At 33.9% G+C, this 13,156-nt stretch overlaps 2 protein-coding genes across 2 annotated transcripts in view; one reads left to right on the top strand and one right to left on the bottom strand.

Moving 5' to 3' along the window:
• Positions 1-596: 596 nt before the first annotated feature.
• LOC100266266 (protein FAR1-RELATED SEQUENCE 5-like) lies at positions 597-6,061 on the bottom strand. Its single transcript, XM_059737114.1, has 3 exons — positions 5,983-6,061; positions 3,121-3,632; positions 597-889 (listed from the first exon to the last, which is right to left on the bottom strand). The coding sequence occupies exons 1-3, from the start codon at positions 6,059-6,061 to the stop codon at positions 698-700; spliced, it is 783 nt and encodes a 260-aa protein (XP_059593097.1). The 3' UTR covers positions 597-697.
• A 5,752-nt stretch (positions 6,062-11,813) lies between these two features.
• Positions 11,814-13,156, top strand: part of LOC100243941 (cell division cycle 20.2, cofactor of APC complex) — a 29,712-nt gene continuing 28,369 nt past the window's right edge. Inside the window, exons 1-3 of the mRNA XM_059737153.1 lie at positions 11,814-12,272; positions 12,430-12,482; positions 12,880-13,155. Coding sequence (XP_059593136.1) covers positions 12,227-12,272; positions 12,430-12,482; positions 12,880-13,155 — 375 coding nt within the window. The 5' untranslated portion in view covers positions 11,814-12,226. The remainder of the gene's footprint in view (positions 12,273-12,429; positions 12,483-12,879; position 13,156) is intronic.

Here is a 13,156-nt window from a genome sequence, read left to right as displayed (position 1 = left end):
GGTGACTTCTTTTATCCATAGCTTTGATATAGGAAACAAGTGAAGATCGCCGAATGGTATTGATAGTAGTAATCAAATAAACAATTCTATCTATCTAATCATAAAAACATATAATAATTGGATTGTATGTCATGTCTATATCTAACATAATTTAGATAAAGAAAATAAACATTAATAAAATATGCAAAATCTAATGTTAACAAACCCAAATTAAGGTTCATAGAATTACCTTTGGAGCAGATATGTTGATATATATATGTACATAAGGTGAAAGAAAAGTGGAGAGAAATGTAGAAAATCACTCTCAAAGGTGTGTGTCCCATATAAAGGACAAGAAGTTTAATGCTTTGCCTTAGATGAGGTAGGACAAAATAGTACCAAATGAGTAGCAATGGACCACCGTTGGGACGGATACAAGGTAACAACGAGCGGAGGAAAACACGTAAAAAAGCATTTGCTACTAGAACAAAATAGAGGATCTACAACAAGCTCTTTGGACAACAAATGTAGTATAACCGCCACAACTGGAATGAAGATTGGAACAAATTTATGCCAACATTACAATCACAATTTGCTTTTGCCAAAAAAAAAACAACAACAACAACAAACAAACTTATAACAGCATTCTGCATACCATTTCCAGGTTTTATCTATATATTAAAAAAAACAAATCTTCTTCAAATTGTATTGAAACTATCTAATGATTTTCCTGTTCTTTAACTTCAATCTCTCCCACATTCTCAGTGGCTTTGTTCATCGTCTTCGACATCCTCTCATTATACTCCTCAATATAACCAATAACCATTGTCAGATACCTTTTATATGCTGCTGCTCGTCTCTTCTCAAAGGCCAGTGACTGGGTTAGTTCCCTTATTTTTTCATGTTCATCCTACAAAAGCAAAAGCATAAAAGAAGGTAAGTTGCAATGAACAAAAAAGGGTTGAAATACCAACATCAAATGTGGAAGTTCGATGAAAATGAAATCATTCCATTAAATCTAATAAGGATTAAAACGTGCATTTGTTCTTCTAACCGTTGAAAAAATAGGTCCATGTTGCACTTAGGTGTTCATGAAACAACTCTAATTTTTTTACCAACATTTTAAGATTTTCATGAAATAGCGTCTCTCAATTCTTTACAACAATTCAAGGCAAGGCAATCACTCAATCATAACACAACAATATGTTGATCGGATTTAGTCCCTTTCAAGTTTTCAACTTAGTTTTACACGTACAAAGAGCCTAAGCAATCTATAATTAATAGATTCTTTCAAATGATAAGGCAATGGATTCATCAACAAGAACAACAATAAACATTGGAAATATTGTCGTATCCTAAATTAAAATATCATAAAACAGTGGATTCAGCATCACATGAAAAAAAAAGAAAAAAAAGATGGCAATTCAAACTTCATGAACATCCAATGGGCCCACTAAAGTAGAAGGCAAGTGTATATTTCAGATATTTTTTTAGAGATAAGGAAATAAAGGGCAAACATAGAATGAGAGGGAGGATGGGAATAATGAATCAATATGACGTGGTAACAAAAGCTAGATGTCTTACTTCAAAACATGTTTCAAAGTCGTGACTGTGCAGTCTATATGTTTTTATTTGACCAGTGCCAACCAAGGAGATTTCCCAAATCTATATGTTATTTGGTAGCAAAACAAAATTAGAGAACCACTTGGTCTATTAAGTGATATCACCAACTAAAAATCAACTGTATTATGAAAAATCAAGGAAGCCCCTAGGAAATATCTTTTCATGGGCAATGATGTGACCATCTAATCACAATATTGGGTCCGACCTATTGGAGAGTATATGTTTTTAGTAATCCCATACAGTAAAAAACAGTCTTTAGTAGTAGCTTGGAAGACTGTTTAGTTTGTACCATGAAAAATAAAAACAAATTAGTCTGAAAAGAATGGAAATTAATCAAAAAAATAGAAAAAGAGAATGAAAATTAATCAACAAATTTAATCAAATTAATCAACAAAATAAGGTTAGATATTGGAGTCCTTTTCAATCGTCTGTTCTAAATGGAAAATTAAATCTTCATAGGGATCCAAATTTTTTACTGCTTAACACTTGTTTCCTACACATGGGTGGGCTCGTTTCTTCTCAAAATAGCTAAAATGGTTTTGACATGCATACAGTTTATTCCCATTTTTTTGAATCTTCATCCATAAGAGTCAATCAAGGGTTGTGCTTACCAATAAGGTGCATTATGTGTATATAAGACACTTTAAAGGCTTTCTCCCAACTTGGCCGACATAAGTGACATCATTACAATGTTAAGCCTAAAGAGCATCTTCAAGGACAATAAACAATGCAATATGAAACTAATTATAACAAACATAAATAAATAAATACTCTCAAGTGATCACAACTTATTCATGTCAAGTGGATACTGCCCATTTGGTTATTACCTATATCAGGGTGTTGAGCCTATGGTTTTTTTTTTTTTTTTTGATAATCGTGGATATTGGGGCTAGCTTATGCGCACCTCGACTAATCCCACGGGGCCCTAAAGTTAACGACCTGGTAAACCTCCAGTGGCCTTGAGGGGACTCAAACTGGTGACCATTGGGGAGCAAACCTAAGGTCGAACCAACTGAACTACCCCTCAAGGTTAGGGTGTTGAGCCTATGGTGTCCTTTCAAGTATAATCATTAGTGCAAAATCAACTTTTCACAATTTTTTTTTAAATTTTATTATTTATTTATTTATTTGTAGAATAGCAACATTACCAAGGCAGTTATAGCACATCTATCATAAACATCACAAAATATTAACAAATATGCACCCACTAGTACATAGGTGTTCAAACATGAATGCACAACTATGCATACGCATGCACAGTTGCACGCACAGTCCAACATAGATAACTTGAGACCAAGAAAAACTCTTGCAACTTTTTCTCCTAATGTTTGGAAATAGAACTTATGAGCTATTAAATCCTTCATTAAAATTTTTAGAATGAAGTTAACACTAAGGAAAAATAATTTCCTTTTCAAAGGTTTATGTGGTTCTCTGAAATTCCATAATGATTTCTTTTACAATTTAAGCTGAAGATTTTATATTAATGAACATGATTTAAATAATGGAGATAAAACTTACCAGATATTGATCATAGATCAAATCTCTTTGACCCTTTATAGGAGCCATAGTGTGATTGTGTTTCTTGATAAATTTCTGGACAACCCATTTACCAGAAATCATTTTCTTCATTACAAGTTTTGCCTTGCAACCAGCCTTTCTCTCTTCCTTGTTTTCTAGAGCACTTTCATGCTTGTCACACAATCTGAAACCCTCCCTAGTACAAACCAGCATCATGCGAGTTTCAGATCTATGATCCTTCAATCTAGAAAGCCTGCTTGCACGAATGATGAAACCTACCCACTTCGCATATGCCTTATAAAAAGCGTAAGCTGCAGCTTCAAAGTCAAACTCCTGACCCACATAAGGTTCATCTCCAAGAACTATTTCTCTTCCTGAAGAATATTGATCTAAATTATCATCCTCACCTTGTTGAGCTATCGCTTCAACAAAACTTCCATGCTGGTCACCCTCCATATTAACAGAATTCCCCACCACCTCACCACCAACATCGTTCGTGGCCCCAAAATCCACTACAATGAAAACAATAAATTAATGATTTTCAGACCAAAATGAAAAGGTTGCAGGGGAAAAATAAAAAGAAAACTATAAAACTCTAGTTCTTTAGTTATCTATGTGGACAAATGGGAAGATAAAGACTTTTTCCTCTAAAAAGAAAAAATAAACCGACAAGAGAATTTGTTTTTGTTTACACCCTGTGGAAGCAAAATGCTTTACATGGTTGAATAATTGTTGAAGGCTTGATCAACATTTTTCATTTAATAATTTCTTGGAAAGAATGAAAGAAAAGAAAATTGTTTTAAATTGTTTTATTTGTTAAGGAGTTTTCTCTCATTCTTTATAGGAGCTAAATAGACGGATAAAGATTAAATTTTCTTTTCCTTATCTATGAATCCAACAACTCAACAGCCAAACAGACCTAAATCACTATTCATTTTGAGCCCATCTAATAATTTTTTTTAGCTACATGAAATTCTACATGCATTTCATGATTCCCAATTTCAAATATTATAACAAAAATAAAGAAAAACTAAACACACTCAAAAGTCAAAACTAACAAGAATGATTTAACAAACCAAAATACACATTTTTTTTTTTTATCATAAACGAAGAAAATATATTGGTAGAAGAAAAGATACAAGAGAAAGAAAAGGTGCAAAGAAAGAGAAGAAACCAAGGGAAGGATGAGAGGTCCTTCCTACACAAACTGAACAAAGGAGAAAATTCCCAGCAATATAACTCTAAAAACAAAGAGAAACCCCTACATTCTTCAAACTTTTGAAGCGCAAACCAAAATACACATTACCCACATGAAATTCTATCCAAAAAGCTTGATACACCAATTCACTGCAGGGAGGAAAAAGATATAACTTTTGACAAAATAATTTTCATATTCCTTTCCTTTTTTTCTCAATCTAAACAAAATAACGTAACATAAAGATTCAAACTTTAATTTTCTTCTTTTCTTAAGCTCTTCAACAATCAAATAGAGAATCAACTAACACTTAAATTAACATATCATGGCTGCAAACCCAAATTTTCATTATATTAAACAAATTATAATAGAATAAAAATGAAAGAAAAGAAAAGTTAGAGAAACTAACTGAGAATTCGTACTATTTTGAAAATTCTAGCTTCACAATCAATATGCAATTCAAGACTTTTTGTCCCAAACCTATCTTTATCTCTCAATAGTAAGTGTCTATGTACTTTCTCTTTTTCTCTAGAAATAAGTCTCAAAAAACAATTATTGTTTAGTTATAAATACTGGATATCACATCCACTATAATAGTAATACAGATTGGAGTAATAATTATAATAGTCATCCATTGTTTTTTGCCATAAAAGATTGTAGCCAAATGCTATTTTAAAGTAATTATTATAAAAAAACAATACAATAATTATTATCTTTTTGTTATTATATTAATTATTTTAAAAAGTATTTGTCCACCTTTTTCTTCCATAGGTACCCATCTCCATAATGATTCACAAAGAAATGATATATAAATACCAAATTTAGATTTGTTATTATTCCAAAATAACTATTACTTACTATGTAAGACATCCATAAATTTACCATCTTATTATTGTAACATTGGTTATAATAGTGTGTATTGGCTTGTTTCTTTAAAAAAAAAAAACCTTGTATATAAGAAATTCTATCTTGATATTATATTTAAGAATAACCAATGCTCAAAAGAAGTAACTTTTATTATTATGACATTAATTACTAATTTACTATGATAATTATTACAGAAAAATTGTATTCATGTCAAAAACTAAAGTTATGACTATATTTTTTTTCTTTCAAAATGCCACATTCTATACAACATATATGGTATAAAAATGGAATACTTAAAATAATTATTTCAAATTAAATAATTATTAATCACTATAATACTTGCACATATATGGACACACACACATATATTACATTGAGCATTATTGTAATGATTACATAGAAATAGATCTATTATCCAAAAGAACCAAACAAAAAAAAAAAAAATCTCATTCTCTTACCATATTTTATATAGGTAAGATAATAACTATTACACAAATGGTATATTTAAAAACAATTATAGCACAAAAATAACTATTAATTACTGTACAACATTTTTGTAACTCATGGCACCTACAAGCAATAGTGTCCAATAAAATTTTTAAGATGGTCACACAAGCTTGTGATAGCTTTAACTCCTGAGACAAGCATTGTCCCATAAAGGGTATTATTACAAGTCACATGATTTAAACTCAAACAATCAAATTGATCTTATGTAGATATGCTTGGTCTCATATAAGATGGTGAAACATATGTTAGTCTAAGGTTGATTGGCCTTCAAATAAGCCAAATGTTGTAACTACCTCCTGTTTTGGCCTCTTCATTTTCCATTTCCTTTGGAGCTTCTTGTTCCACACTATGTATTGTTGGTTTCAAACTCATATTGGCGCTTTTCTATAAATTCCTATTTTTTTCTTAAAAAGAGGGGGCTACTGAGACTAATGCCATTTGAGCAGAATTTGGTTATTGGAACATGTCATTAGTATTATTCATACCTAAAAAACAAAAGAAACACATGTAATCATCATATTACAATAAAATTTTGCTAAAAAATGTAGCTTTACCTAAGTCCTGAAGAGGTAACATTTGTATTGGCAAAAATTTAGAAAACCACCTCAAGGAAAGCAGTCTAAGAAAGCAAGTGGAACACAAAATATTTAGGGGTCAAACAGAACTTGTTGTGTATGATATTTCAATTTGGCATTCTTAACCTTTTCAATATAAGTTCTATAGAAACCTTCCAAAGTAACTGCACTCATAAATATTGCACCATTAATATTATCTTCATTTCCCACTACTGTTGCATAATCATGCCTTCTAAATTTAGTAGGAACTCTATTGTTACTATAGATAGGGATACTAGACATGCCAAAGCACAAAATGAGTGACTAATGGAATTCCTAAGTAACTCATAGAAGAGTTTAAAAGAACTTAGATGAGGAAAGTAAAAGAAATAAGAATGTAAGAAAATAAGCAAATCAGTTTACTATTCTGAAATTCTGGGCCCTAGCCATCTTAGAATGTGTTATATGGAGCTCCAACATCAATGTGCAACTTGAAAATAAATTTGGATCTTGAGAAGGCGTATTTAAGGGAAAAAAAAACAAGAAAGAAAAGTTATGTTGTCAACATGGGATTATTCAAAATATTTTCACAATGTTTCATACAATTGGGAGTTAGAATATAGGGGGAGCAACACCATGTGTATTATCAATTACTTGCGATAAACTAGGTTAATTGCATCGGACTTAATTTCTTGTTTATTCATGTAAGATGTCATATCGAGCATATCAATCACCTCTGTAGGACCTCAGGCGCTACCAACTCTCCTAAAGCAATTGTTGTTAGGAAAGACGTATACCATAACCTTATAGTGCATTCACCCAAGCGCCCACGACGAACACAAGGGGAGTTGATGGACACAGCCAACCCTCCGATCTGCCAACAATCTCCCCCCCAGCGACACCTTTGGGGTTCGAACCCGTGACTTCGGCTCTGATACCACTTGTAGGACCTCAGGCACTACTAACTCTCCTAAAAGCAATTGCTGTTAGGAAATGCGCATACCCTAGCCTATAATGCATTCACCCAAGCGCCCACGGCGAGCACAAGGGGAATTAATGGACGCGGCCAACCCTCCGATCTGCCAACAACCTCCAATCAAATGTGCCAAAAAGCACTCACACTAACCATCTCCTACTGAACATGCAACTGACTAGCATGACTAGGATAAATTTTTCATATTCTACTAAAGTTGGATAATTAATCTAAACAAACATCATGCTCATGTCCATGTTGGATTTCTTTTTCTAGCCTACCATTGTTTTCCTTCTTGCAAAAGAAAACCTAGATTGTTTTACTCATTAAGTAACCCTAACTTTCACAGAGTTGAAATAGGAACCTCATAGTTTTAAGTCATAAGGTCTTAGGAGTCTATGGAAACTAGGTATCCAAGTCTAGCAAGAGTTTTAGCTCATAGTATGTTCTTTTCTTTTTTGCACAAAATGAGAAAGTAGTGCAAAAGTTGCATCTTGATTACAAACTCAAAACACTAAAATGGATCATAGATAAGAAGGCAAATGTCTATTGAGATCCTAAAATGAGCTTGTACTGAATTGCTAAGAAAATAAATTCAAAAAAAGAAAGAAAAAAAAAAGATAGAAGATTCAATATACATGGTATATCAAGATCATGAACCAAAGTCGCGGTCGCGATTATTGACTTAGAGGGTCTTGAAGCACATTGGTCTCAACATCTTGAATCCATATCAAACGATGTGCAAAATAAGATAGATAAAAATTAAAAAAAAATACAATTAAATAAGTTTAAAAAATTAATAACACAAAATATTATGAAAATTAGAATTATTTAGAGAATTTTTGATACTGAAATTGATGACAAACCCTACTCTTTAATTACAAAAATCAAATAAAAAAAAATGAAAAGTTACAATTTATACCACACATTAGCATCTAAAATGATAAAATAACACATTAATACAATACCATTTGTATTACATATATTAGCATTTAAACCAATGATAGAATACATTACTCCCTTAAATTCAAATCCCTAATTCTCAAACCCGCACCACAAGAGAGAGAGGAGCACCCTAGTTTGGCAAACACAGAATTTCTCTACAGCATACAACAAAGCATAGAAATGAGAGACCAACACCTAGGATCATCATCAATGGAGGATGAGGAATCTAATATTTCTCACCAATCACCACAATGACACCATTGACATGAAAGCACCATAGTCCATCTGTTGTGAGGTTAGCGATGAAATGCCCTCAACCTCCTCTTCTTATATACCTCAAAAACAGTCATGGGGACTGAAAAACTTTTCAAAGGCTTCACTGGTGTCATCTTCTTCATCACGGGTTGTAAAAAACCTTTCCTTTTGAAGAGAATCACTAATTTGCAAAGATTTCTTAGTTTTGGTTGTTGTGTTGTGTTATTTTGTCATGATTTGGAAGAATAAATTTTCATTTTAGAGTTGAACTAGGGAATTTTTTGGCAACTCAAATTATTCACCTGAGTTAACTTAGAATCTTGACCAATTCTATCGAGTTTAACTGATTCGTGGCCAACTCTTTGTTTAATATGGTATCAAATACCACACTCATACTAGACTTGACCGATACTTTAAACCTTGGTCAAAACGACCCTTAAACAATCCTATGTATTATTCGTTAGCATAAATATTGGCTTAAAGGTTCACATATTGAGTTTGGCCAAGCCAATTTTTCAATCAACCACGTGTTCCAAGGAGGAGAGTCACATAAAGAAAAAATAAAATGCATGTTGATGAAGATATTCATGCTATAAAAACTGCCTTGATCCTCTTGAATTTGGAACAAAGGCATACCTACAAAACAATCAAAATAATAAGCTACCCATCAAACATCATTTTGCATACCATCCTGATTTGGTTTTTCAATAACAAAATGAGCTTCGAATCACTCTCAATTTGTCTATGACATTACTGCTCTCTGTTCTCCATCTCTTTCAAATTATTTACTGTAAGTTCAATGGTCTTTGATATACTCCTATCATAGTCTTCAATGTACACAATAACCATTTCCATGTACCTTTTATAGATTTGAGCTTGTTGCTTCTCAAAGGCCAGTGTCTGGGTTACCTCCCTTATCTTTTCATGTTTGTCCTATAGAAACAGCAAATACATAAATGTAAGCTGCAACAGAATGGGAAAAAAAACACACAAGAAAAGAAATCAAAACTTTACACATCAAGACTTTAGGATGATAGATTAAGGGAAAATGAGGGCATATAGGAAAAGAAACCATTCCATTATGTATCAGATAGGATGTGAATAAATCCCTTTTTTCGTCCTTACCATTTGAAACAACTATCTGTTGCACTTGTAGTCTTTTGAAATGTCTTTGTTTTTTTAATTATCATTAGGATTTTCATGAAATGATATCTCCTAGTTCCTTACCATCATTAGAAGCAATGCTCCACTATATTTCAAAGGATAGATTTGTCTTTTAGGGATTTAAATACTAAGGGGAGTACAATGGGACAACTCCCATAAAATGCTAAAATGTTGGCATAAGTTTATGCGGAGAGACAATGAAGAAAGAGATCTTCAGTTGTCTCTGCAACCATTTCATAGAAATTACCTGTTTGAGTTGAGGGATTTGTAAGCTGTCCCTCGTCAAAGCAAATTTTAAATTCATTTTCCTATCAACCACAAACCAAGCAAAATCTTTCACTTGAAAAAGGGCTTTTGACTTCCAACTAAGTTTTGTTAGACAGAAGTTGGTTGACAGTCCTTCAAAGAACGAAAAGAAGGATTTAAAGGAGAATGTTTTTAAAATTTCCAGATCAACATCTCCCACCAGGATGATAGGGGATTAAATTAATATTTTACAACATTTTAAATAGATTGAGAAAAAATGTGAACATATAGGAAAAAGAAACCAGTTCATCATGTATTACATAGGATTTGAATGAGTCCATTTTGTTATCCTTACAATTTGAAACGAGTCTGTTTTGCAGTAAGAGTCTTGTGACATGCCTTTGGTTTTACACCAATATCATTAGGATTTTCATGAAATGACATCACCATTTTGATTATCATCACTAGAAGCAATGACTCCACTGTACTTCAAAGAATGGATTCCTCTCAAGGATTTGAATGTTAAGGAAAGTAAAAAGGGATAATTCCCATATAATGTCCAAATGCTAAGAGATTGCCACAACTTATGTGAAGAGGTAATAAAGAAAGAGATGTTCAACTGTCTCTTCAAACCCTCTTCATAAAACTCATCTGTTCAAGCTGAGGGCTTTGTATGATGTCCCTTATCTAAAGCAAATTTTAATCCTATTAGTCACTAACCAAGCAAAATTTTTCACCTGAAAAGAAGTTCTCCACTTCCAAATAAGTTTGGTTAGAGGGAAGATATTTTGCAAGTCGTTCCAAGGAACAAGAAGGATGATGTGGGACCACATACGCTTCTAAAAGCCTAAGCTAATGGGGGATAGAGGTAACCCCACACCATCCTAGGTCAAAGAATTTACGGGGAATGCGCCTAAAATTTCCAAATCAACATCTCTTACCAAGATAAAAGGGGATCAAAAAATACTTTTCAGTAATGAAATGTCCCAATTGAAGTCTTCAATTTGCCTCATTGAGGTTTCTACTAAATCAAAGTTTCACAATTTGGACTTACTAGAAAAAAGCGCTAGAAGCTAGATGGTGGAGCACAAAATTTGATCATCTCCCATGAGTCCTCCCAAATATGATCTTAGACTCATCTATCATGGATTGACCATGACAAATAAAATCCAGAAAACCTAACGAGAATGGCTTCCCACAGCCATTGGCATTACATCATGCAATGGTCTCACATATAACTCAAAATAAGTAATTTCAGAATTAAGGTCAACAATAGGAAAGCAAACACAATGTACAAATTGAGAATCATTCCATTATAGTTTGTCTTCCCTTCACCTCTGCATTGAACTAATGCAATCAAGATGCCTTCAAGGGGATTGAATTGAAAATTCCCTTTGTGTTCCCAAAAGCCTGAAAGCCATCCTAGAACTACAAAGAAATGTAAACCAATAGACTTTCATGGGAATATTGCAACCATAGCTCCTATATGTCTGACACTTGACCTGACCCTGTGTTCAATAAAACAGTAAATAAACCTATGTCTTTCAAGTCTATGAGGATGCATTCTTTTATGGGGATTGAATTGAAAATTTTGATATATTCTTCACTTCTGGACCAAGATGGAATTTGGGTAGGGAAAGCCGATCCATGTTAAAAAGGAAACATTGTGTTTTTAGGGCTGAGAGGAAAAAATAAAATAAAAAACTAGGGATTTTACCTCAGAGAAAAAGGAAAGATTTTCAGGGTTGAGAGCAACTCACATTTTGCTGTCAATCAACTACACTCGGTGTTTTTTTTTTTTTTTTTCTTCACCATTTTCCCCCCTTGCTTTTGAAGTTTAAAACTGAAATTTAGGCTTGAAATGGGTTGGGGCAAACCGGACCGGTATGGGCCGGGGAACCAAAGCCTGTCCTAACCCAATTTATCCCGCTGGGCCGGGCCTTAGAGGCAGCTGCCTGAGTTTCACCTTTTCAAGCTGGCTACCGTTACAAATCCCGCACTTTCTTTTCTTTCAATTTCTCTCCCGCACTTACCGTTGGAAAATTCCAAGCACAGCTCATCGCTCCCCTGCAATCGATCCCCGCTGCGAGCTGGCTACCGTTACAAAGTCCCGCAATTTCTTTTCTTTCAATTTCTCTCCCGCACTTACCGTTGGAAAAATCCAGGCCCTGCTCATCGCTCCCCGCAATCTCTCTCTCGCTCCCCTGCAATCGATCCCCCGCAATCGATCCCCGCAATCGATCCCCGCTGCGAGCTGGCTACCGTTACAAAGTCCCGCAATTTCTTTTCTTTCAATTTCTCTCCCGCACTTACCGTTGGAAAAATCCAGGCCCTGCTCATCGCTCCCCGCAATCTCTCTCCCTCTCTCCCCTGCAATCGATCCCCCGCAATCGATCATCGATGGCTGACCCCCTTTCGGTTCTCCTCCTTGCACGCCTCTCCAGAGGTGAAACCCTCCCCAACCCTTAACCGCTTTCATTGATTCACAATTTGATTTTAATTAAATGCTTCTCGTTTAGATTTCAGCGAAATCGCTCCAATTTAGGGTTTTGATTTTTTTTTAAAGTCTGGTCTTTGGTTCTCATTAAATGTTATGGATGCAGGGTCTTTGAATTCTTGCCCTCAACAGGTGCAGTTTCTTCAGAGATGGGAAAATGTAAGAAAAAAAAATGGATTTCTGTATGGGGCCATTTTGTTTTTATGATATTTATTTTGTCGAATGATTTCTGCTAAACATGCATATTAGAATGATTTCTGTTTTGAATTTCTTCAGAGATGGGAAAATGTAAGAAAAAAAAATGGATTTCTGCATGGGGCCATTTTGTTTTTATGATATTTATTTTGTCGAATGATTTCTGCTAAACATGCATAGTAGAATGATTTCTGTTTTGAATTTCTTCAAAGATGGGAAAATGTAAGAAAAAAATGGACTTCTGTATGGGGCCATTTTGTTTTTATGATATTTATTTTGTCGAATGATTTCTGCTAAACATGCATATTAGAATGATTTCTGTTTTGAATATTTGATTTAATGGTTCTTTGTTGCTTTTCAGTTGGACAGATTCATTCCAAACAGATCAGCAATGGACTTCGACTTTGCCCATTACATGTTGACTAAAAGGGGGAAAGGCAAAGAGAACCAAAGTGATGTCAGGTCTCAATCCAAAGAGGCCTACTTGAAACTACTGGCTGAGACATTCAACATGAATCGCTCTCGCATCCTCGCCTTTAAGAACAAACCACCTACTCCAGTAAAATTGATACCAGATGAATTCTATTCTTCTGTTCATCAATCCAAGCCCTCAAAGCCTGTGCGACGTATTCCCCAGG

The sequence above is a fragment of the Vitis vinifera genome, chromosome 5, assembly GCF_030704535.1.
Source record: "Vitis vinifera cultivar Pinot Noir 40024 chromosome 5, ASM3070453v1".
NCBI lineage: Eukaryota > Viridiplantae > Streptophyta > Magnoliopsida > Vitales > Vitaceae > Vitis > Vitis vinifera.
The sequence above is the reverse complement of the archived record's forward strand: the minus strand, read 5'-3'. Positions and strand labels throughout refer to the sequence as shown.

Excerpts from the sequence above, each read along its gene's own strand:
- LOC100266266 (XM_059737114.1), bottom strand. The coding sequence starts at position 6,061 with ATGAGTTTGAAACCAACAATACATAGTGTGGAACAAGAAGCTCCAAAG. Across the intron at positions 3,633-5,982 it reads TGAAGAGGCCAAAACAGGAG|TGGATTTTGGGGCCACGAAC; the intron begins GTAGTTACAACA and ends TTTTCATTGTAG. Across the intron at positions 890-3,120 it reads TGATCTATGATCAATATCTG|GATGAACATGAAAAAATAAG; the intron begins GTAAGTTTTATC and ends TTGCTTTTGTAG.